Source organism: Mus caroli, chromosome 9 (assembly GCF_900094665.2).
Source record: "Mus caroli chromosome 9, CAROLI_EIJ_v1.1, whole genome shotgun sequence".
In the NCBI taxonomy this organism is placed as follows: Eukaryota; Metazoa; Chordata; class Mammalia; order Rodentia; family Muridae; genus Mus; species Mus caroli.
The window spans coordinates 114,955,284-114,981,335 of NC_034578.1; the positions used below are offsets into that span (position 1 = coordinate 114,955,284).

A 26,052-nucleotide genomic window follows, 5' to 3' on the forward strand; every position below is an offset into this window, starting at 1 on the left:
CAGAAGTGAGAATGGGTGAAGTCAGAGTTCCCGGTAATGAAGTGTGTGAACTTGGATTCCTCCCGACATGTGCAGCACAATGAGATGATTTTCTCCCTAATGGGATTAGGAAATTCTATTAGCGCTCCAGCTCTGCCTGCCTAAGGCTGGGGATCCAGAGCCCGACTGGAAGCCAGATACCCTACCCTCCAGGTGACAGGTCCTGAAGGACACAGATAACTCTGCAGCCCTTAGGGGTCTTGAAGTTCTTCCCCTTCACTCCCTATACAGGGCTTGGACTCTTGGCAATGCATCCCAGAAGCCTCTACTTGCTGGTGTCAACAGCACCTAGTAACAGGAACCAGTAACATGCACAAGTGGCAAGATCTGGCCTAAGCCTTGGACCTGTTTCAGCTCCCGTGGTCCCACTACCACATGCTGACGTACGTGTTAAATCTGATTTCCACTTTGCAGGAAATTGAGGCTCCAGATGATTAGCCCGTATAAAGATCCACAGCTATTGGCCATGTAGACTGGGCCCTCCCTCTTCACACCACCTTCCTGACCAAGATCCCATTGTCCAGTGGTTTCTCCATCTTGGCTTTCCTGTCTGTATATGTGTTCCTGAGAGGGTATGTGGACTTGTAGGGGCCAACCCGGCAGTCACCAGTGTGCCACAAGAGACCTTCCGTGATTGTAAACACCTTGCTGACAACAGTTCTAACAGCTGCCGTCTCTTTTCCAGCCTCACTGACCTCACAGTGCCAGACAGGCTCTTCCCCGGGCTGTCTGCCCTTTGGCTGTGTGTGACACACTTCGGTATGGAATGCATGGTACTGTGACATTTTAACAGTGCCGACCATGTTCCTGTATGTCTTTGGTCCTGTCTACATTAGCCACTTTGGGTAATTTTCACCCATTATACAGATGAGACACTTAAAGTGCAGAGGAGCAAAAAGATGTGCCAACAGCTGTCTAGCTGGTAAGCCTCGATCTAGAATCCAAACCTAGGCTAATGTTGAGAGCTTGGGCACTAACCACTCTGCACACCAGCCCTCCAGATGTAGAAAGCAGCCTGGCTCCTCTTCTTGTGGTTGCTGCTTAAATGCTTCCTAACATGTGTTTTTAGGGGTTCCTCTCCACTCATCCTGCTCCCCACTCCCAACACTTACGACCTTGGCTGGCACTGTGTCCATCACAAGTGAGTAAAGTACTGGACTATCTCTGACTCACTTAGTGAGTGCTGTCTGGATCTCTGAGGGCCCCTTTGCCACCTAGCCCTTGTCCCAGGCTTGCCGGGATGGCTTCCTGTCCGGCTGATGCAGAAGGCACTTGATACAGCACGTGGCCTCCGGGACACTGGTCTGCTGTGGCACTTCAGCACGAACAATGCACCAGGTGTGAAATCTGACTCTCTCATCACTACACCAAATGTGTTTACACAGACATTTTTCTTTCCGTCTTCTCTTTTTTCTCTTGACTTGACTGCCTGCCCAGTTGGCATGGAAACTATAAGGGGAGAAATGTTCTGGGAGTGGGGCACACAGTAGGTGCTTGATCAACATTTAGCAAGTAGTTTTGAGCCTGGTACCTATCACTAGTTTGGGAGATAGATCTGGACTGATGTTCATCAGGCGGGGGTGGCTCACCGTGTCTGGGGGTCTGTCCAGCACTATAGGGCGGAGAAGGTGACTCCCTGGAGAGGTGGCCTCTGCATCCCCTGCCCCCAGCAAGGAAACCACTCCATTGCAGTCCACGGTGCTGTTTCTTTTGCCATTGAGGACGTGACCAGGAGCTGAGGTTCCAAGGCCGGGCTGCCCTTGGGCGCTGGGACGGCGCAGGGGCCAGGGCACCAGCAGCGACGTGCGGTGGCTCTCGCTCTCTCCTGCTGTACTGTTCTCGTCATCTGCAAAATCTGCCTCAGATCCTTGGTCCCGTCGCCGGAATGTGAAAATGCTCCCTCGGCTGGAGCGGGGCCTCATGGATGTCCGGCTGAGCCCATGGGTGAGGCTGAGCTGATTCTGAGGGCACAGGGAGGATGCGTGACCCACAGGACTCGGTCTCTGCTTCAGCCAGAGTATCAGCTCAGCTCACTTCTGAGAGCACTTCTGCTGGCCACAGCGGGGGTGGGTGGGCGCTTAGGAAGAGATGGGGTGTCCCCTGCATCTTCTGGGTTCTCTATTCACTTCACCCCTGTATCTCTGGGTTTGACTCTGAAGCTGCTCTGGGCCTGGGGATGGGGCTAGGCTGGGCAGAAGAGCTAGGACCAGTACTCGGGCCCCTATCACCCCACACCACAGGCCCCCACTCCCAGTGCTGTCCCTGTACTTGAGGACTAGTTCCAGGTAGGAGGCGGCATCAACACACAAACCTGCCCTAGCTCTCCCCCAATTTAAGAATGACTGGGGGAAACTGGAAGGGATGGGAGGGGTCCAAGCATGCCTTTCTTGGAGACTAAGCTTAAGGCTGTGACCACACTGGGGGTGGGTGGGGGCATCATGATGGGTTTTGCAGAGGCCAGAACCACGTCAGGATTACCAATGCTCTGGGACCATCTTCTGAGTCCGACTTGGGGAGCCTGTCATCTCCGCCATCCTCTGTCCCCGAAGACAGTCGTTTCCTCCTCTTGCTCCTTCTCTCATGGTTGGTTACTGGGGCCAAAGGAGACATCTCCAGAGAGCTACGGGACACAGTATCCACGCCCCTGATGGTGAGAGCCTGGAAAAGGGTAGGGGACGGGTATCTGGGTCACAGAGAAACCCTGGCTAGTCTCAGGCCTAGGCAAGCTGCCCCATTAGTCTTCACGCTTGACTCAGAGCGCTGCCTTCATGGAGTTGATCCCAGGCAGACCCACAATGCTTTGAGAAAGACAAAGAACCTGGAAGGGAGAGCAAGTAGCCAAGTCGGGGTGTGGGATGGGTGAGAGAGGGGTGTTGGTGAACAGAAGAAACAGCAGAATCGAGGTCAGGGGTCTTCTAGAAGGTTCACCTGGCCAGGATGGCTGTGTGTGTGTGTGTGTGTGTGTGTGTGTCATGGAGGCAGAAAGCATACACAGATGTCTCCAGACGGGTTTCTTTGTTCTTACTCTTTTCCATGTGAGTGAACTTGTGTGTGTAGGCCAGAGGTGAGCCCCGGGTGCCATTCCTCAGGGACACTCCACCTTGGTTTTAAAGACATAGCTCAGTGTGACCCAGGACTTACTGATTTAGTCTGGGCTGGCTGGCCAGTGAGCCCCAGGAGTCTCCCCGTTTCTACCTCCCCAGTGGTAGGGTTACAAGTCACACGGTGCTTTTGAATGGGGCTTCTGGGGCCTGAACTCAGATTCTCATGCTTGTATGGCAGACGCTTTAATAACTGATCCAGTTCCCCAGCCCCTTCGGTTTCCGACAGCTACCACAAGGGAAGCTGTCAGATGTGGGGAGCCAGGGCAGAACGGCCATCGCACAAGTTTCCAGCCCTGGACTTTCCTCACGACCCCAGTAGGAATTATCCCTCGATCAGAGTAGGTCACATGCACAGACATGGATCTTGTACCAGGCACGGGCTGTGCCCACAGAGGCCATGCTTACTGAGCCAATATCACCTGCACCCCACCCATTCTGCATTACCTTTGCCTTGAAAACAGAGTGGCAAAGGAACCAGTTTTACCCACTGCACACCACACCAACAGGCCCACCTTGCTCAGCAGGCACTGCCTTCCACTCAGCATGTGCCACCTACCAGCCTTATCCAGCATGCACCACCTACCAGCCTTATCCAGCATGCACCACCTATCAGCCTTATCCAGCATGCACCACCTATCAGCCTTATCCAGCATGCACCACCTATCAGCCTTACCCAGCATGCACCACCTACCAGCCTTATCCAGCATGCACCACCTACCAGCCTTATCCAGCATGCACCACCTACCAGCCTTTCCCAGCATGCACTGCACCTTCAGCCACTGCTCGCTCACCTCATGTTCCTTCTTGAGCATCTCCATGGCCTCCTGGAAACGCTTCTCTTTCTCTTCCGTCTCAGCGATGGTGGCTTGGTTTTGCTCCTCGTAAGCCATGGCCACTACAGCCAGGATCAAGTTCACCAGGTAGAAGGAGCCCAGGAATATGACAAGCATGAAGAAGATCATGTAGATCTTTCCTGCGGACCTCAGGGTCTGGAGGAGCAAGGGGCCAGAGGTCACCCTCACTGACATTCCAGGTTAGGGTCTTTCTAAGTTACGGGTCTGGCTATGCGAAAGGCTCAGTGTCCTAAAGCTTGGGGCGGGGTGGAGAAAAGTATGTCCCACCTGTAGAAGGCCATGTGTCAACCCGTGGGAGAGTGTCCCACTTAGAAGAAGGCAGGTATCTCACCTAACGGGGAGACTGTTGCATCAACCGAGAATGTTCTGTCCTACAGTGTGAAGAACGATCTCATCCACAGAATAGAGTGTCCTCTCTAAGGGACTGGAACTTAGTCACCAGCCCTTTCCCCTGCCCCCTCCATAACCCTCACCAGTGGAAAGTTACTGGGGACATTTCCAGCTATCTATTTGTGCAGCCTGCTCTGGGGTCCATGCCTTGCACCCCTCTGCTGGCCCCGGAACCCATGCACCTGCTGGTATAGACGTTCCCAGCAGTCCTGTGTCATCAGGCGGAAGAGCGCAAGGAAAGCCCAGGCGAAGGAGTCGAAGCTGGTGTAACCGTGGTCGGGGTTCTCACCTGCCTTCAGGCACCGGTAGCCCTCAGGACATGTCCTATAGCCAGACACACACATACACACTCTGTCCCATGCTGTGAAAGATCCTGGTTCGTTTCCCTGGGCAGCCCAGCCTATGCTCAACGGCTTTTGGGTCCTACATCCGTGATCTTGTCCTTGCCACATTCATGACTGACCAGGTCTCCATCTTCCTCTCTCCTAGACCTGCTTGGAATTTCTAAGGCCCAGTTCCCCTCTGTCCACATGACACACCCTTCCTGGTGGCTGTGGCTGTTTCACTGTTGCTTCCCCCCCTGGAGGAAGCCCATGTTCCTTTCTTGGCTTGTCCATCCCCTGGGGAGTGAACACCCCGGAGCTCCAGAGGGCAAGTCTTGGCTAAGTGTGAGTAGAGGCAGGTGAAGGGCTGGACTGGGTTGCATCTGGAAAAGTGTCTATTTATCACACATGCACATGCACACACAGAGACACACACCTTGTTCAGTCTCTCTCCTTGACAGGGCATGTATGTGTATATGTGGGAGGAGGGGGAGAGAAGAAGAGAGGAGAGAGAAATCTGTTTGGAGAAACTGGGCAAGTGCCAGGATATTCCTAAGGGTGCCTCAAACCCAAGGCACTGCAGACCTTTCTCCCATGGTGGAAGGAGCCAGCAACGTGTAAGCTGGGAACCTCACACTAGAACCAACTGCCACATGGTGAGCCTGGGACCCCTCATCCTGTCCCAGACTACCATGCACTGAGGCTTGGAAACTGCCCCTGGAAACAGGGCGCGTGAGGCTGCAGGCTCATGTTCTGCTTGGCCATGAACAAAATCCAGCTAAGACTAAGGCCACACTCACCCTGGAAGGGCAGATCAGTAGAGATGGAGCCAAGGTCTAGTTAGGACCCTGAGGGGTACCCTGGATGTCTTCCTTACCCCAGCCCATCTTTAGGCCTCCCCTGTCCCTCCAGACCTGTCACTTCTCTCTTATGTGACAGGGGAGGGAGGTATGGAAACTTTCAGGGTTCTGGTCAGGAAAGTCTTAGACACAGCAGCAGAGAAGTACCAAAGGCCACTGGGAGGACTGTCCCACCTACCCGGCATCAGAGCTGTTCCCACACAGTAACACATCCGTGGTGCCATTCTTGAGTAGGTAATTGGCTGCAAGAAAAAGCCTGGGTGTGAGTGGCTTGGGTGGCCCAGTTCTGGGTGCCTGCTCCACACTGGGTTCTGGAAAAGACCTCGTTACTGTTCGCTTTCCTTGGCCACCGTCCCGATCCTCACCTACGCCTTGGCCAGGACTTGGTGGCCCTGGATGCTTCTCTCACTCATCCATCCTTTTCACTGCCGCTCCTCTGCCAGTGTCTCACACACTCTTGAAGATGCAGGAAGCCCTGGGTAGGACTCAGCTGTCCCTCTGTCCCTATAGGCAGCTTCTGCATCCAGCTCCAAACCACTCAGGGGGCCAGCCAGGGCCAAGAGAGCCCTGAGCCAGGAGGCAAGGGTCTGGGCAGAGCTCCAACTTGGCTGCTGTGTCACTGTGTGGCCCACTGCCATGACATAAGCTGGTGGAAGAGATGCTGGCCGGTCACCATGGCAACACTGTGGTCTGTTCCCATGGGGCTGGGTCCAGACCAGGTGAGGCACGGCCCACCTGCCTCGCCATCTCTCCATCAGTCACCATGACCCACCTCTGTCTTGGGAAGCATTTCTCTAAGTGTGGTCCTGGTGGGCAATGTTAGTGCCTGGGGAGCGGTTGGCCTATACACTTGATTCAGAAGCAGCCAGGGCCTGTAGTCTGTTTTCTGGAACCTTTCAGGAGACTCTGATGACTGCTGAAGTTTGGAGTCATTCATTCCTATGAGGCCACAACAGACCCGTACCCACATCCACCCGTGATCTCTTGTCTTCTTGTTTTCCAATGGGTGCTAGTTCATGTATGTGAGAGGCCCTGACTTCAGGGGAGCCCTCTGAATCCTTGGAGCATGGTATCTGGCCTTGCCCCAGGATCTTCCTTTGATCTGGGTGGATGGTACTTACTGAAGGAGGAGGTGACCAGCAGTCTGAAGAGGTGACAGAATGGAGGGTGCACACACCCATACAAGCCAGGCCACCTCATCCTTCTCAAAGGGCTCTAGGGCACGTGTGCACATTGGAGGAGCAGCCTGGGCCCTCAGCACAGACACTGAGGTGAAAGTTCTTACTTCAGACATGGCGTCACTCAAGCCTCACAGGCTGCAGGGAAGCTGGTCTCCTCACCATTACCAGCTGTCTGGACTCAGCCTGTCCCCAAAATGCGAATCTGTAAAGTGTGTGTGTGTGTGTTTACATGCGTTTGCGAGAACTCATGGAAGGGTCAGAAGTCAATGCCGGGTATCTTCCTCAAATCATTTTCCACTTTATTTTTTTGAGGCATGGTCTTTCCCTGAACCTGGATCTTGCTGATTTGCATAGTCTGCTTGACAAGTTAGCCTCCATGACTTTCCCGAACCCTCCACCCCCATGGTGGGTCTACCTCTCTCTCTCTCTCTCTCTCATCTATTTATCTAACATCTGTCTACCATCTATCTATCTATCTATCTATCTATCTATCTATCTACCTACCTACCTACCTACCTATCTATCATCTATCTATCTACCTACCTATCATCTATCTATCTATCTATCTATCTATCTACCTACCTACCTACCTACCTATCTATCATCTATCTATCTATCTACCTACCTATCATCTATCTATCTATCTATCTATCTATCTATCTATCACATGCTGCTTTACGATGCGGGCACTGGGACTTGAACTCAGGTCTTCATGCTGATAGCAAGCACTCTGCTGACTGAACCATCTCCCTACCCCCAATCCCATCCTTTGAATGCCATCTCTCCAGCTAGCCTGGGGTATACCCTTAGCCTGCCTTGAGTCCCAGCCACAATTGGATGGTCCTGGAGACCTGCCTGCTATCCATTAGTGAAGCCTGGGTGGGAGACACCCAGCTTTGATGGTCTCCCAACACTCTCTCCAGAGGCATAGTGAGCCCATACCTGGGTCATTGAGGTAGACGTCCAGAGAGTTCCAGACTACGCCGTCGGCCTCCACGGAACCATTGGTGCCGTTGAGCTCAGTGAAGTTACGCACGCACTTGTGCCTCAGGTTGCCCATGAAGAGCTGCAGGCCAATGAGGGCAAAGACACTGAGGCAGAAGACAGTAAGGACCATCACATCGGCTAGCTTCTTCACAGACTGGATTAGGGCTCCCACGATTGTCTTCAGGCCTGGGAAAGTGAGATGGAACATGGGGTGACCCACAGATAGTCTACTCTATGGTCTTCTGGATGGAGGCTGGGCCTGGGGAAGGGCACTGGGCCTCCCCAAGTCCTGTATTAAACAGGCTGAGGACAGGGATGGTAACCACAACACATGGATACAGTGAAGGAGGCTTCCTGGGCCTTTAAGACCAGCAGGGTCTCTCCTGACTGACAAGGGCAAAGAGTCCACCCAGCTTTGTGTTTTCAGAGGGGGTCAGAACGCTCTATTCTCCACCAGCCCAGCACAGGAAGACACAGAGTGGATGAAAAATGTCTTAAGGTCCCACCGTGGCTGCTACATTGCAAAGTGTACCAGTCTGGCCTTTGTAACACAGGCCATGGCAGAGGAAGCTGAGGTCCAGCCCCACTCTAAGTCAAAGCAAGAGCCTCTTTTGATCTGGAAATGGGAGAGACACAGCTGCTCCTGGTGGGGGGTCTTCCTGCTGCTCTACCGCTGGGGCCAGCTGTCTTGGAGACACAGTGGGTTTCAATCATTTGAACGAAACTAAGGAAGTCAGGGTCGGGGCTTGGGTTGTGGGTGGCTTAGTGTAAAGGGCAGATATGGGGCTCTGGGGGAAGGTTTGGCAGGGTTGGGATGTCCTAAGAGTGTAGAACCATCCTCTGGGGAAGGTTACAGGCAGGGACCACCAGGTTGAGCTGCACCCCTCTTCCTCATTTGCTGACCCTTGGAGCCCTCCCCACCCCTCCCATTTTCCCAAAGCGGAGTGGCCATGATCTGTTAGTTGCACGGTTCAGCTCCTTGCAGAAGCCAGCACCATACAGCGGAGTGACAGAGAAAGCATGTGTGCACACATCCCATCTGACCCTCAGCTACTGTCCTAGGGCAAGTGCGAGCAGCGCATGAGAGGCGAGGGGCTTGCTGCCAGCAGCAGGGCCCCAGCCCCATCCCCCAAGCGGCCAGATCTCAGGTTAAGCTCCATCCATCCATTGTCCAGCCCATTAATGTGTTAGGAGCGCCCGTGACTATTGTGTCCTCGGCCCAGAGACAGAGAAGCAGTGACGGACAGACAAGAGAGAAGTGCACGGCCTTCTCACAACGATACCATCACTGCTGCCTGCCAAGGGCTCTGGCACTTGGGACTCCATGGAAATCATCCTGGCACATGTTGGCAACTGCCCAGTGGGTGGGAGTCGGGTAGGGAGCCATGTGTCCGTTACAGTTCAGAACTCTGAGCACCTACTGAGAGACATGTGTGTGGTGGCAGGCCTTTAGGCTTGCAGGCCGATGTATCTCGGGGGTACATGACAGGGATATGGCTGAAGCTTGGATGCCCACATTGGACTGTACCCCAACAGCCAGGCTTAAGGATCTCTGCCCCAAAATACTCTAGTCAGGGCTGGCAAAGCAATCCTGCTCGGGCCTGTGGAGACAGCAGCAAAGGTCACCTACCCCTTAAAACCTTCCCCTCCCTTATAACAAAGAGAGAGCGTTAGTTCACTTATGTCTAGAATGGGTTCAGACAAGCTGCAGGTCAGACAAGCTGCAGGTGTGTGGAGTCTGCCCCCTGACTTCGCGCTGGGGACTCCTGCAGGCAGCACCCCATTAGATGCCCACCCTGGGGGCTGCTTTCCGTGGCCTCTCTTAGCTGCCGGTGACCTCAAAAGGCTTGTTAATGTCTTGTGTCTTCTGAAGACTTGGGAATTGGACTCAGGGGTCTTGGACACCCTAAGCAAACCTTTTATACCTGTCTACATCTCAGTTGTTTTATGTATTTAAAAAATGTGACACAAGGTTCTTGCCTGGCCTCGAACCATTCGGTAGCTCAGGCGGGCTTCGCGTCTCCTCTGTCAGCCTCCCAGGCAGCGGAAACTGCCGACTCCCCTCAGCCAGTGACATCTGCTTCATGAGAGTTACTGGGGGGTTGCTCCAGTCAGGGCACGAATCTGGGACACTAGTGTGGCACGCTGGGAAGACATGGTCTCGCTGTGGACATACTAAGTGGGTTCCGAGGTGAGAAGAGACATTTTGAAATTTAGTCTAAATACAAAATGGCCAGGAGGAGTTATACTTATAAATTAGCCTGTGACCCGGGGTCTCTGGCTCCTAACACCCTGAGGGCAGCAGCAGGCCTGGAAGTCACCAGCATCTCCCTCTAGGAGTAGAGGCTATCATTGGTTTGGGATTCCAGAGCTCCTCAGTTCTGCGGCAGCTACACATGTAGAGAGGCAATCTGGTGTCTTCCTCTATTGCTGTCACCTTATGCTCTGACCCAGGGTCTCGCATGGAACCTGATGCTCACCATTTTTCTGCTAGACAGGCTATCTAGTGAATCCCCCAAGATCCTCCTAGCTCTGCCTCGCCAGCATGAGCTCACAGGCACATGCCGCCATGACCAGCTTTTTCACTGTGGCTTCTGGGGATCCAAAGTCAGGTCCTCAAGGTTGCACTATAAGCACGCACACTGTCCACTGAGCCACACCCTGCCCCCAGCTCTCTCGCCACCTTAAGTGCCTTGCCCATTCTGAGGACTGTGGACTCACAGGGGGCTCCTGGGTTCTGGTCACTGCTCCTCCAGAACAAATCCATAAAATAGGAGGAGTCTGAGCCCATGCCAACCTGGGGAGTTTGAGATAAACGGTGGGAGTGAGTGGCTCTAGGGGCCAGGGTGAGTGGTGTCCCCTTTAGTACCAATGGGCTGCTGGGTATTTTCCTGGGTGGACCAGTGAAATGGTTCCTGCTGAGGCTAAGGTTTCCCCGGTACAGTTGCCAACATCTGTCACGGAGGATTTCTTCCCGAGGCTACCATGCATGGTTTGCTAAACCTCTACTGCGCCATGCAGCGAGGGCTGGTAGACGCCAAGGCCCGATGATGCCTGTCAGCAGACTACACTTTGTGTCTCGGGATGGGGGCTGAGGCTTGCACGAGTCACATGGGACACAAGGCTGGGCTCTGGCACTGTCAGGAAAGACTGCTAGGGGTGTGCCGTGGTTTCCTCAAACTCCACCTTTTCGTTTTCCAGAGCAGAGTTTGTCGCTTCCTGTCATTGGAGCCTCAGCTTCTCACTAGGAAAGCTGCTGAGTTCAGGTTGGAGAAAGAACTGAGCATTTTGGGGAAGCACTGGGGACCAGTTCCGTCTTGCTGTGGGTTGCCCTGAACTCCTGGTGTCTGAGAGTGGGCTTGGCTGGGGTGGACAGCCCAGAGCCCACTCTGAGGTTCCAGGGAGATTCTTCCACCGCCTCCCGGCTCTGGCAAAGGTATTCTGGTGACAGGCACATCGAAAGGGCCTTCTGGGAGATAGCTTTGGCTCCCAGGTGGCTGGAAGGGCTCAGGCGTGTCCCTCCAGCCTTGGCGTTTAACCTGATTTTTTCACCTGAAATGACCGATATAGTTTTCAGGGCCCGGAGGACTCGGAAGGTGCGTAAGGCTGAGACATTGCCCAGGTCCACAAATTCAGTTGTGTATCTGTAACAAGGGAGATTCACACACGACACAGTGACGGCACACCAACAGGAGACACACGGTCAGAGGAGGAGAGGGCGGGGAAACAGAGAGAGAGTCACTTGTGGCTGAGGTCGGAAGGCAAACCTGGCCTTACCTGGAATAACTGAAATCGTTTTCAGAGCTCTCAGGACTCTGAAAGTTCGAAGAGCCGACAAATTGCCTAGCTTTATATTCTCTGATACATACCTGTGGGACCAAACCACAGTTACCGCAAGTTACAAAGCGGAGGGTGCCCGCCCCACCCGTCTCCCTTTCCCGGCAGTGTGCCTGCCCCTGCCCTCTCCCTTCTATGGCCCCATTGTGAGGTGAGGTGGTAGACTTGGGCCCTCCCCTGGCCTTCCTCCTGACCCATCCTCTCAACACAAGATCTCAGCCTACCCGTCTTAAGGATGCCCACAGCAAGCTCCCAGGTGGCTTGCTCCGTGATGATCCCGAGATCAACAGGTGCTAGGAGGCAACTACTCTAGGGACGGAACATAACACTCCAAGACTAGGTCTGAGGCTGGGGACACATTAGTGTGGAGAGGGAATTGGCTCCAGGAGGCAATGATGGAAGTATGTATGTAGACTTCTGGTCTTCCTAGGGTTCTCTGCGTCTTCCAACATGTGTCACCACTGTGTACTTGACTGACTCTGAAGTCTTGGCTGAGGCCACTGGATCTCTGGGGACTGCCCACCTGCTCTTCTTTACCACAGCTCTTTCTATGCAGGGAATGATCACAGGCTATGATCTCACAAGAGACAGCATGAGAATTCGTGGGGAAAATCAGTCCTGGGGTGGAGGAGGTCTTAGAAGAGAGTAGGGAGGTTGTTCTACCAGCTCTGTCTTGCGTTGGTCTGAGGGAGGCTTGGCAGGGCCGAATGGCTATGAGACTCCCATCTTGAACTTAGATGCGGTCCATCTCTGACATCCATGGGCATAGAAGGCAGCTGTCCGGAGAAGGGGCAGGGATCTGCCCAAGCATAATGTGAGGCCATGCATGCACTGGGCAGGCCACATGACCACAGAGTATTGGAGAGGCGAATGCATAGTACGTGACCAAGGCCATCGGGACAGTGGCAGATGACCTGTGATATTTAACCAGAGGCCTCGCATGCAGGACATCTGACATTTAGCTGAAGGGATCTGATGTTTAACAAAGGATGTAGAACTCAGGGTGTCTGATGTTTAACCAAGTGTGTCTGGCTCAGGTGTCTGGGTGGTGTCAGGCCAGGTCATCAGTCCTGCATTAGCTTAGTCCACCCAACAGTCCAGACCCATAGAGAGCATCATGGTTCTCTCTGTTCACACTGCTCAGGACCTTTGAATTTCTCCATGGGCTGCTAATGTCTACAGGTAAGGTTGTCAAAGGACGCCATATCCTGAGACCAGCAGGGCCAGCCTGGCCTGGCTCTGTTCACTCTTGAGGTCCATCCACCATCACAGGGTCCTGTGGATGTGTCTGTTCCCTTCTTAGGCACGTATTATTCCCAACGTCTTCTTTCTCTGGCCCGCCAAGGCCTTTCCGTGGCTTCCCTTCCACCCTTGAGACTTGTCTCAGTTGACAAATTCCAGTGCAGCCGTTGGATCCATTCCATCATCCAGCGAGGAGCAGAAATCGCTACCTTGTCCCAGCTCACGGACGACGGTTAATCTGATGTAGGCTCTTCCAGTGTTAGAATTCCTCTTTTCTCCTGGGTGGCCCAGAGACTCCAGATCTCTGTCCCCATCCCGTTCCCAATCTCTGTCCAGAGTGCCTCAAGACTGTGCAGTTGAACCTGAGATGTTACTGACATGGCCGACCCACGGAAGACACGGCTCAGAGGAACCGATCCCCATTGCTGGTCTCCGGGTGGGGCCTGTGATGCCTGCTCCTCTCCCTCCTCTCAGTGCTCTCAATATGGCTCCAGCGGCACAAGGTACAGGGAACCTTGCTTTCCCCCTCCTACCCCTAAAAGCCTGGTTTATCAGATGGCGTCTCAGGGAAGACCTGCACGACCTGCCTACCCCGCCCTGCCTTCAAGGCTCCGAGGAGATGGTGCTGCCTCTTCAGCAGCAAGTGCTGAACGCAAAGGAGCCAGGACCCCAGGAGATGAGGATAGGCTGGTGACAGCATAGGGGACACACAGCTATGCCCCTGGTAGGCTTGCCACCACCATGTGGCTGGAAATGAAACTTAGGTCCTGGTGGGAATTGGCTGGACATCCAGCCGGGGGTTGGAGGAAGTCTGGAAGGAGGAGTCAGATCTGAGTGACAGGTAGCCTGGGACCACGGTGAGACAAGACAAGGTGGCTACCTAGATAGAACTTGGCTATTCCTACCAGGGAACACCAGGCCTCCACTGAGGCCTTTCTTGGGGGGGAAGGTGGTGAATGTGGCAGAACAATGGAGACCCTTTCATGGTAGAGAGCTATCTTCAGAGTGACATGGATAGACAGGGTAAGGGGTGGGCAAAACTCTCTCACAAGCCAATCAACCTCTCAGCTGGCCAAGGAGCTGACTGGTGGTAGGCAAGTGGGTAAGATCATAGGCCTGCCAAGAAAGAGCAGAGGGTGGTGGGTGAGAGACCTACACCGAGTATCAGTCCCAGCACACACAAGGCTTTCTGGCAGCTGTGGAACTCCAAGAAATGGCCTGCTGGCTTCTCTCTGCCCCACCCTTATCCAGAGACAGTGGAACCCATGCTGTTAGCTCCTTTGGTGGCTGGTCCCCTCCTCTGTGTCCTCCCTCCTTTCACTCTGGGTTTGGTTTCCATAACAACCCCAGAAGGTGGGAGGCTGTGTTGACTGGCAGGTAATGCCCAGTTTAGGGTGTGGAGAATCTCTGGATGCTGGGCTGTGATCTAAGCCTGGCAAGGTTCCCAGCACCCCTTGTAGCAGCTTCTAAACTGAGTGGGGTGTCTGCCTAGAAGTGCAGCTGAGGAAGAGCGGGGACACTGGCTTTCAGTCCAAGCATCGCTGCTGATGCTGTCTGTTATTATGGGCACGTCGGTTCTCTCTGAGCCTCAGTTTCCCCAAAGGTAAAAGGGAAGGTTGGATGGTGAGTTTCACTTCATTCGACTTTGCCCTGCCCAAGACTCTCCGGATCATCCTGAGGACCCATTTCTCTCTAACAGAATATTTCTCTGAGGTGGGGAGCTAACTGGTTTTCACCCGGCAGAATGGATATCAATCAATGCTGTGGGAGCAGGTCTGACTAGTGGCAGAAAGCTGGCATTCCAGCAGTCCATTCTGTCCTGGCAGAGGTGGACAGGCCATTTCTGTAGCTGCTCCAAAATGCAGTGACTATCCAAGAATAGAGTCAGGCCCCTCTGTCATGCCTGTTCTCGGCATAGGTGTGGCTGTGGTGAGAGTCAGGCCCCTCTGTGTACTGGCTAGTTTTGTGTCAACTTGACACAAGCTGGAGTTATCCCAGAGAAAGGAGCTTCAGTTGAGGAAATGCCTCCATGAGATCCAGCTCTAAGGCATTTTCTCAATCAGTGATCAAGGGGGAAGGGCCCCTTGTGGGTGGGACCCTCTCTGGGCTGGTAGTCTTGGGTTCTATAAGAGAGCAGGCTGAGCAAGCCAAGGAAGCAAGCCAGTAAGTAACATCCCTCCATGGCCTCTGCATCAGCTCCTGCTTCCTGGCCTGCTTGAGTTCCAGTCCTGACTTCTTTAGTGATGAGCAGCAATGTGGAAGTGTAAGCTGAATAAACCCTTTCCTCCCCAACTTGCTTCTTGGTCATGATGTTTGTGCAGGAATGGAAACCCTGACTAAGACGCTATACCATGCCTGTTCTCAGCACAGGTGTGGCTGGACTCGTTAGGAAGAGGCACATCACACTTTCTTTGTGGTTCAGAGTAGGAATGGTGGCCCCTGGAGGAAGGGGACAGGACCCTGTAACACTTGCTGGAGGCCGCAGAGGGTGCTCTCTCTATGCACCAGGGCTGTGCTGGTCCAGGTGATGGCTTCCTCCTGAGAACAGGAGTATCTCCATGGCAACTTTCTGTAGGTCTAGGATGCAGAAGTCAGGTGAGGCCCAGACAGATGCTAGCCGCTCTCTTGCCTGACGCTCCTCTTCATGGTTGGTAGATCACTGCTTACCCCTGCAGCCTACAGAGACCCCAGAGACAGAGCCCGGCCTGCCACCGCACTCAAACGCCCAGCCAGTGCGGCCTGCAGTCTCTGACAAGTTCTCCCTCTCAAGGCCCGGGCTCACCTCCCTGCTCCATTCTCCCTGATGATTCTGCTTCTTATTTCACGGAGAAAATAGAGGCAATCAGAGGAGAAATTCCCCCTTCGCTCTTCATCAGCCTGTCAGCCTACCTCCGCCTCCAGCCAGAACTCTGCCTTCCCTGAGCTGAAGGTCAGTTCTTCACCTCAGTGCCCGGAGCCGCACTCAGTCGGGACGTTCGAGGGCTTTGTTCCTGCGTTCCCTCAGCCCCCTCCTGCCTTCCTCAGAGGTCCCCTCTCCTCAGGATCATTTCCATTAGTCTCTCTTCTTTGAAAGGCCTTCCTTGACCCTCATTTCCCTCCGGCTACCTTGCCATTTTCTGCGTGGTTTCACAGGGACTCCAAGAATGAGATGTCTGTATTTCGCAACTCCTCCTCCTCCAACCCAGACCCTTTCTACCCGGATGCAGAGCCTCCCACTCCACTGTGACCCCTTAGTGGGAGCACCAGCAATCACCCAAAGTCTAACAGGCCATCGGCTGTCATAGTTTCCTCCTGGCATGTTCTACATTGAATAGTCTTTCTTGCTGGCTTCTGGGTACCACTCTCCTGGGTGTGTTCCCTGCTTGCTGGCAAGTTCCCTCTGGTTTTTGTGGGCCAGTTCCCCTCCTTTCTTATTTTATGTATGTGGGTATTTTGTTTATAAATGTATCTGTGCACCACTTTTGTGCCTGGTGCCCACAAAGGCCAGAAGATGTCAGATTCCCTGGGACTGGAGCTACAGTTTTGAGCTACTATCCGAGTTTTGGCAACTGAACCTAGGTCTTCTGCAAGAACAGTCAGTGCTCTTAGCCACTAAGCCATCTCACCAATCCTCTGCTCCTTAAAAGAGAGTGCTTATTTCATGTATATGTGTGTGCCTGGGTGTGTGAATGTGAGCCATGTGTGTGGACATCAGGAGAGGGCATCGGGTCCCCTGGAACTAGAGCTGCAGGTGGTTACAAGCCACTCAAAACGGGCGCCGGGAATTGAACGCGGGTTCTTTCGAAGAGCAGAAAGTGCTCTTTTAACAACTGAGCACCCCCATCCCCTATCTTTTGACCTCAGGATGTTGGTGTGTCCCACAGAGTGTTCCGCCATGCTCATTCTTGGCTTTTCTTATCTGGCTTTCAGTGTCTTCACTTCAGTGCCTCCAGCTTGGCCAGCGTGGGTCACTTGCCCACACTCCAGACTGGAAGATCCTGCTGTATCTCACCCTTCCATACTTAGGATATCCCCAGTACTTCTGACTCCCTTCCTCCTCTGAGCCTCCCTCTCCACAAATGGTACTGCCATCCACCACAAGCAAAACCCGGCAGTCACCCTCAAAACAACCCAGCACTGACCAGGGCTCCTCTGCTCTGCTCAGACGCTGCTTGGCCGGCTCCCCTCCCCTAGTAGTTCTCGTCCTGCCTGGCTCTGACATGATCTCTGTGGACAGACAGCAAGGTCTACCCCTGGCTATGGCTCTTTAACTTCATGTCCTGTCATCATTTCCTTTGCTCACTCAGCTCCACCCTGGTGTGTGTCTGCACTTCAGGTAGGTGGTGTATTGTCTCTAAGCCTGCTCCTCCATCTGGAAAATGGGAGACCTGGAGTCGGTTTGCAAATACCTAGAAACAGCTTTGGGTAGTCTGTCCATCCACCATGCTCTCCATTCAGTCTGAAGGTGTTCTAAGGGCATCCTGAGAGCCCAGTTCCTCTCCCAGCTCCTTTCCTCTACAACACAGCCCAGGTACATCCAAGAATCCAAGAAAGTAGGAACTGAACTGAGCCTCTATCCCACCAGGGGAGGCCAGGACTTGCACAGGAATGGACTACAACTCCCAGAATGCTTTTTGCTGAGGTGCAAAACTCAGCCCAGCACATATTGGGTCCTCGCTGGAAGAAGGGGTATACTAGGTCAATTCTTGACTAGGACTTCAGTACAGTAGCCCTGCCTTAGTCAGCTGTCTCAACAGAGAGAGGTACCTGGCTCCTGACATCCTGTGCGGGGAGTATCTCAACCCCTAACGCTCTGCAAGTGTCCCCTAGGAAAGGAATTAAAGCTGTAGCTGGGACTACGGTAGGCCTCGGGGCATGATCACCTTGTGGTGCGCTCCCGAGTTTCCAGCTCTAACTTTCTTGCTGGTAAAACATGACTAAGGGACACGTCTAACCTGCAGCCCAGAGGCTGCATGAGGAGGCACATGGCCCAGGCTCAACAGAAAATTGTGAGCTTGCTGAAAATATCAAGACTGTGTGGATTGGGGCATGTACTTTATAGATGATTGTGTCATCTTGCAATGTCAAAAGATCGGGCATGGCTGGCTTGCCTCTAGCATACCTCTTCTGCTGGGGCCAGCATCCTGTGAGCTGGGTCAGTGGCTTTTAAGAAATGCTAGACAGGAACTCTCCTGGCACAGGTTCCAGAGGAAGCTGGCTGTTTCCCCAGGCTTCTCTACTGGAGTCTCACTATTAATGGCCTTGGATACGAGGCCATTGGTCTCAGTGGGACCTGGGGCTGGATTTCTAGGTGAGCACAGAGGCTGCTAAAGCAGGATCCATCCACCTCACCCCACTCCATCTTCTGAGGTCAGAGCTTGATAAATCAGGCTCACCTCACATGTGTTCACTATGAAGCCTAGGTTGGCCTCAAACTCACAGCAAACTTTCATTTGGTCTTAGCCTCCCACATGCCTTAAGCAGACTCTTCGCTTGACCTTAGCCCAAACACTAAGATAAAGACTATTGATATTAAAGATGTCCCTTTAACATAGGGCTGTCGTGGTCCCCAGATGAGCCAGGGTGCTCAGACACTTTGTGTCCCTGATGGGCCGCCTCACCTTGCTAGAATGAGCTGTAAGTCTATCCTGTCCTCACCTTGCCACACACAGAACAAGATAGTCACTCCTCTGTGGCATACTGTGGCTTATGTCAGCCACAGCTGGGAAACCCAGACAGCCTGGGACATGGGGCACAAAAACCCTGCCCCGAACCGACCCTGCATAGCTAGTGTGATGCGTCCCGGTGAGAAGAGCTGTGTACTTACGCCATGACGATCACACTGAAGTCTAACCAGTTCCACGGGTCCCGGAGGAAGGTGAACGCATGCAGGCAGAAGCCTCGAGCTAGAATCTTGACCAGAGACTCAAAGGTGTAGATGGCGGTGAAGGTGTACCTGAGGAGGAGAGGCCATCAGGGGCTGTCAGGATGGCTGGAGCCTACAGACTCGGTTCATAAGCTTTCCCACCTGGTGTGAGCCCTGGGCAGCTCCTCACACCAGAGTCATTAATCATAGTGGCCTGTGCCCTGAGATAAAGCTTTAATAGGCCCTGCAGGTCTGTGCCAGACATCTAGCTAACAACTCTACATGCCCCTTTGCTTTACAGAGAGACTGTCAGGTGTCTGGGGAAGTCTCCACTTTCACCCTTGCTGGAAGAGCCCTATGTATCCCTCCCTCCAGCTCGGGGGTGGGGGTGGGGGTGGGGGTGGGGGGTGGGCGTGTCCACATGCCTATAGTGACTACCAAGTCTACAGAGTGGGACACCATGGGTAGGGAGACTCACTGACCATTAGTCATGCTTGTGGGCTCTCAGCCACTAGCAATGGGGAACAGGGACACTGACAAGTATTTAGGGCCGGGCTTTAGCTGCCTACCCTGGGCTAGAGGGAATGGAGATCTTCTAGTGTGTAAGGCTGGTAGGTCCTTTCTGCCTACAGCAGCCCGAGGAATCCAAAATGCCTCTGTTCCCGGGAGCTGGCCCACAAGAAAGGCAGTGACCCAGGCTTCAGAGCAGCCAGGCACAGCCACTGCAACATCAGCCCTGGCCCTCTTTGCAAGCCACTCTTAGAGGCAGCTGTACCTTCCAGAGGTTTCCACAAACCGGGAGCTGAGTGTGGCAAGGGCCCACCAAGTCTGCTTAGAACCTGGAGGAAGTAGACATTTCTTCAGGAAGGGAAGACTCAAGAGGCAGAGTTCTAAAGCCTCAAAAAGTGGTAGGAGGCAGGACTCTGGTGGGGGCCAAGGCAACAGTGTAGCACCAGAGCAGAGAGGTGACCCCCCCCCCCCCACTGCCTTCCTGCTGCTGTTTCCCCAGCTGCCTTTCAAGTCAATCGGGCTCCAATTTTCAGTCTTCCCATCTGGGACAGGGCTGTGCTGACCCCGCTGACCCTGGGTTAGCAGAGAGAATGCTTGCTGATCTTGTAACAGTGTCTGGCATGTCTCTTTAGGGCCTGGGAAGATACCCCACATTACTAGTTTGCAGAGCTTCCACCTCTAAGGCCACAAAGTTACAACAGGCATATGGCGTGAGAATGGTAGGCAGGCAGAGGCTGAGCAAAGGCCAGCCTCCTGGGCGGGACTCCAGGCGTGGGCGGAGCCTCCATCTCAGTCAACTCCAGGGCCCGTGGCATGGGATAGAAAGGGAGGGATGGGGTAGGAGGAAAGGCCCCCGGAGATACTCACTCAACATATTTGGTCCAAGGCGGAGGGTCGTGTTGTGCCATGAACACACAGTTGGTTAGGATGGTGCACATGATGAGCATGCTGAAGAGCGTGATGCTGGAGTTAAGGAAGACATTGGAGGAACTGGCGACAAAATCCACAGAGGATCCACAGAGGATGCCGTGGGAGGGGCTAACAAGAAACCCACATAGAGGATACACAGAGAAAGCCGTGGGAGGGGCTTACCCACAAATCCCTCAGAAAGCTATGGTAGGAGCCACAAGAAACCACGAGAAAATTCTATCCATAGAGCCACAGAAGACGCCTCCCCCTCAGAAAGCCACGGAAGGGGCTGAAGGAAGCCATAGAGGTCCCATCCACAAATCCACAGAGAGGCCAAAGAAAGCTGCGTAAGGGGCCACACAAATCCACCAGAGGAGGTTAGCTAAGCCACCATAGCTGCCGAGGGGCTGGGCCTGATGTGACTGCCAGGCAAATGTTGCCAGATCAGTGAAGACACTCCCAGTGCTTCGAGGCCTTAGCGCCAAGGCCTCCCTACCCAGGGGTCTGCTCTTTGTCCTCCAGGCACTTGCTGCCAGAGCCTGTCCTGTTCCATAGCTTAGCAGGCACCAGACAAACTGGAGACCACATCTTCCGCAGTGTGGAATGGAGAGACACCCCGGACCTTAGGGTTGATTCCTGCTCTCAGTCACATGGAAGGGAGTCAAGCTTCAGTTTGGAGCCGGCCAGGAAGATAGGCAGGGTCCGAAGTTCCCTCTCCCCAGGCTTTAGCTTCAAAGCACATCTGGAGGTGAGCTGCCATGTTGGAGGGGGGCATTTCCAGTGTGCTTCCGGCCTCTACACCCGCCTCTCACCCAAGTCCCATGCCCTGGGCTCCTTGCTTTTTAAAATCTCTCATCAGGAAGGACCACCTCAGCTCATTGGCTGTTGTAGCACCACACCCCCAGAGGCCAGCCATCCCCTTTTTAGCCTGTGGATCCTCATTGAGTGTCAGCCCATCTGTCTGCTTGTCAGAAAGGGGCAAACACCACCATTGTGTCCTGGTATCTTTGTGGGAACTCAGGTACTAGCTAAATCACCAAACCCAATGCTGGCTGCGTCTTAACTGTTGCTCCAGACTGGACAAAGCTCTGACTGACTCCCTTCGCTCTTCCCTTGGCGTCTGTAAGATGAAGGAGGAGGGATCAACCCTGGGCCTCCTAGAGGCTGGGGTGCTCCAGGAACCTGGCTGAATTCACAGATGCCCCTCCCTACCCCAGAGATGCTGCACTGACTACTCCCTGTGGCTGTCTCCAGGTTGTGGGACACCACAGCCCAGCCTCAGCCCTGAGCATGTGGCTGCCAAAGGTGACTCCCAAGGGCAGTCCCAGCTCTCAGGACCTCCCCTTTCCTCCGTATACAGTTTCATTCTCCTGACCCCAGGCTGGCCCTTACTGGTGCCTGCTCTGGGATGTGTATGAGTAGAGTCTAGCCAGGTGACTATCTGTCCTACCTCCAGGCTCCTAGATAACCCAGTTAATTAGAAAAGCAGCCTCTTTTATAATTAATTCCCTAGTTTCTCATAAGAGAGGGGGGAGGTCAGGCTGTTTCATCAACTCAGGACTGGCCTACAGGACTGCTCAGCCAGAGAAGGCACCGCTCCAGGCCCTGGGGTCCTTACTTCAGTATGCTATGCAGCAGGGTCCTGATTAGCCAACTTAACACAGCCAAGCCATGAAAGGAATGCCTCAACTGAGGGACTAGCAAAACCAGACTGGCCTATGGGGCTGTGGAGGACTGTCTTGATGGATCAGTAATGTAGGAGGGCCCAGCCCACTGTGGGCAGCACCATCCCCATGGCAGGCGATGGACCTGAGTTGTATAAGAAAGCTCGCTAAGCGAGAGCCTGTGTGCAAACCAGCAAGCGACATCCTCCAGGCTTTTAAGTTCCTGCCCTGACTTCCCTCAGCGACGAACCTCAAGGCATCACCTGAAATAAACCCCTTTCCCCTCTATTCTGTGTTTGGTCAGTGTTTTATCGCAACAACAGAAATCAAACTAGACCAGTCACCATGTCAAGCCTACCATCCTGCATGTCTTCCAGGGCTCAGACACTCATCGAAGAATTCTATCCCTTTCCCTGATGCCTCTCCATCGCCAGGCTCTGGGATGAAACTTTTCTCACTGGGTGAACCGGTTACCAACCCCTCAGCTAGCTTCCTCCACTTGCATGGACCCACTGCTGAACTATAGAAGATCTCAGAAGATGTTTGAAGTATGTATGGGACGGTGCCCATAGCAGATACCTGCTGAGCCCCTCCTAGGAGCCAGGCTCTGCGCATGAGCCAGCCTTACTTTCTTAATAACCCTAAGAGGTGTGAGCTTTGCCTCCATCTGAAAAGATAAGAAAATGGATGCCCAAGTGGGTCAAGTTGAAGGTCACGCATCTGGCAGGATGCTGCCCCAGAGATGCCGGCTGTTGAACCCCTGGTTGCCACCACTGCACATTTGAATTGCAAACGTGATACAGCACTGCAGATGTGACCTGCTTAAATACTTTAGGTGGTAAGCACTAGTTGCAGTCATCACGGGGTCTTTATGACAAACACGGGTGGGAGGGTCTGAGGCTCCTAACTGGTCACTGCTCGATGACAGACAGCGCATGAGCTCAGGAATGTGAGACAGTACTGCAGAGAGAGGAAAAAAAACCTAGAAACCCGTCTCACCCCTAGAGCCTCCAGAAAGGAGCGAAGCCCTGCAGATTTCCACTCAGCGGGAGCCTCCCAAGCTGTAAAATGATAGATGTGCACTCCACAAAGCTAGTGTGCCCCTGGCCGTGAATCTCGGTGGCACCTGGAGTTACCCAAGGGACAGCATTGATGGAGGACAGAGCTGGCCTGAGATCCATGGGTACCCCTCCCAGGTTCAGGAACCCCTCTGTGGTAGTCTCTCAGCAGGAGGAACTCGGCTGTACTCTGGTCCACTCTCCTGCCTCTGGAATGGAGGACTTCCTGTTAGCTACAGCACTTGACCCTCCCTTGACAACAAGCATGCTGTTGCTTAACACCCATGGTACTGGATGGAAATCAAACCAGGCAGGCCCTGTTAAGTTCCAGGACAGTTGTCACACAGGAAGAGCAAGGAAGTTTTGTCATCTTGTGTGTGCACATATGTGTGAAGGTATGCATGTGCATGTATGCATGATACATGTAGACCACGGGACAATCTTGGGTGCCATTCCTTGGGAACTTCAACCTTTTCTTTCGGAGAAGGAATCTCACTGGCCTGGAGCTTGCCAAGCAGATTAGGCTGGCTGACCAGAGAGCTCCAGGGATCCAGCCTGTCTCTGCCTCCCTAGTGCTAAGACTGCAACTGTGTGCCACCAGGCCTGGCCTATTTACATGGATTCTGGAGATAAGCACTGGTCCCCATGCTTGCAAGGCAAGTACTTGACTGAGGCACCTCTGCAGCCTTTATGTGTCTTTTAAAGAGCAAACATCACCAGGCCACGAATGCATGACAGCAGAGTCCTGTCCTTGACACACAACAAAAATGGGACATTACACCTCTAGTGGAGCTGAGCAGGAGGGCTTCCTGGAAGAGACATGTAAGTCCCAGTGACACAGACTTCTATGTTAAAGCCAGGATTTTTCTACTCTTGGTGGACCACTGACAACTCCTCAGAGTGGGAAAAGGACTGACTTCTCTCCAGAGAGTGGCTGCATGGGCAGCTGATGTGGACACCCACAAGGATGTGGCTAGAGAGATGAGCACAAACCTGAACGTTAAGACTTGGGAGTTCTGGAACACTGTCTAGGTTCCCCAGGTCTGGAGATGAGCCGGGGTGAACCAGGCTCATGTCCTTCCTCCGTCTGGCACCTCAGAAGCTTCACCTGGCTTCCTTGGCTTTAGGGATCGCTCCAACACTAGTCTTTGTGTATGACGAGAGACATCTCTCCCCACCTAGTTGAAGCCCCTGGCCTTCAGGCCCCCTCCCTAAGCACTCCAAGACTCCCAAGGAGCCCAGCATGGGCCAATAGCAGACTTAGGGGTCGGTCACCTAAACTCCCAGCCAGGACACATCTGTTTGTGCTGCTTGCTAGTTTCAGGCCAACATCAGGCTGGTCCTTTGTGTAGGCAGAGGCTAAGGCCAGCTCTATAGCCCTGTGCACAGCAGAACATCTTCAACCCTGCCATGTCATTGTCTCAAACACTCACTCCCAGCCTCACAATTAAAATGCCACCAGAGACTGAGTGTACAACCATGGAGACTGCCTGTGCAACCACAGAGACTGCATGTGCAACCATGGAGACTATGTATGCAACCACAGAGACTGTGTATGCAACCAAGGACACTGCCTGTGCAACCACAGAGACTGCCTGTGCAACCACAGAGACTGCCTGTGCAAACACGGAGACTGCATGTGCAACCACGGAGACTGCCTGTGCAAACATGGAGGCTGCCTGTGCAACTATGGAGACTGCCTGTGCAACCATGGAGACTGCGTATGCAACCAAGGACACTGCCTGTGCAACCACAGAGACTGCCTGTGCAACCACGGAGACTGCATGTGCAACCACGGAGACTGCCTGTGCAAACATGGAGACTGCATGTGCAACCATGGAGACTGCCTGACACTTGGGCTACTAAGTCTCCCAAAGAGAAGGGAATTAAACACGGGTGGTTACTGTCACGGTTTCTGCTGTTCAATGAACATGTACACACACACACACACACACACACACACACACACACACACACTTAATTTGATTGCCCATTTGAATCTGGTAGAGAAACGTGGGAGGGTTTTGTGAGCAGCTCTTGGGCACCGAAGAACACAAACTGATTCTTGGCATGAACACTAGGTCTCTGAATGTGACTGCGCAGGAATTCGGAGTTCCATTAGTTTCTTTTATTTAATCGTGGCAGGAACACATTCTGCAGAATTATGACAAAAGTACATAGGAACGAATCAATTCTGTATGCCCTTATTTACTTTCCCAGCCATTTCCCAGGGACACACTACAAGCTCAGGACCAAAACCAGAGCCAAACAGTGGTGGCACTTGCATGCCACACCAGGAGCCCTAACTTGTCACAGGAGACCAGGATGCATTCTTGCCCCTCTTTAAGTTTCTTTGCTCAGCCTCCAAAGACTGTCACATACAACGCTGCACATGGAGAGACCTAGTGGGTATTTGAGTGGATGTGGAAATTTAAACACAGTGAAATTTTACCATTGAAAACATGAGTCCATGAGTCCAGACTTGGGCTGAGCCAGACACATTGACCCACGACCTCCTGATACTCCAGAGCTGCTCTGTGTCGCAGGGAGTGGCACTCACACCTTTAATCCCAGCATCTGGAAGGCAGGTGGATGTCTATGAATTCGAGGCCAGCCTAGTCTACCTAATGAGTCCCTGTCTCAAAAAGAACTTTACTGTGGTTGCTAATGGGCACAGGCTCAACCCAATTTGGGGGGGTGCTGATGGAATCTTATAGAAATAGGTAGCAGTAATGATGGTGCAGCCTTAGAAATACACTTTAAAAAATCACTGAATCGCATACTTTAAGATAAGTTGTATGGGCTGGAGAGATGGCTCAGCAATTAAGAGCGAATAGTGTCCTTGCAAAGAACCTGTGTTCACACGGGGGATCCACGAGGATCTGGCACCCACAAGCACGTACCTCCACAGAGCAGACACACACACGCACTCTCACACACACATACTCTCTCACACGCACAATCACACACATATTCACAACACACACATATACACACATATATGCACACTCACACATATACACTCACACATACATACACACAATCACAACAGTCTCTCACACACATACAACACAAGTCACACACATATGCACACTCACAGTCATATACACTCACACATACATATACACATACACACACTCGCACACACACATACATACTGACATTCACACACACTCACAGATGCATACATACAATCACACACTCTCACACACACATACAACATACACTCACAACACACATACACAGTCT

General features: G+C 53.1%; 1 protein-coding gene across 5 annotated transcripts in view; it reads right to left on the minus strand.

The window, feature by feature from the left end:
* Positions 1-26,052, minus strand: part of Scn5a (sodium voltage-gated channel alpha subunit 5) — a 98,351-nt gene that overhangs the window by 49,273 nt on the left and 23,026 nt on the right. For all 5 annotated transcript variants that reach the window (XM_021171629.2, XM_029481482.1, XM_029481483.1 and 2 more), the window contains 9 exons: positions 20,040-20,129; positions 18,624-18,752; positions 11,291-11,382; positions 7,694-7,924; positions 5,749-5,812; positions 4,570-4,711; positions 3,935-4,132; positions 2,518-2,697; positions 1,629-2,000 (listed from right to left, as the gene is read on the minus strand). In XM_021171629.2, coding sequence (XP_021027288.1) covers positions 1,629-2,000; positions 2,518-2,697; positions 3,935-4,132; positions 4,570-4,711; positions 5,749-5,812; positions 7,694-7,924; positions 11,291-11,382; positions 18,624-18,752; positions 20,040-20,129 — 1,498 coding nt within the window. The remainder of the gene's footprint in view (positions 1-1,628; positions 2,001-2,517; positions 2,698-3,934; positions 4,133-4,569; positions 4,712-5,748; positions 5,813-7,693; positions 7,925-11,290; positions 11,383-18,623; positions 18,753-20,039; positions 20,130-26,052) is intronic.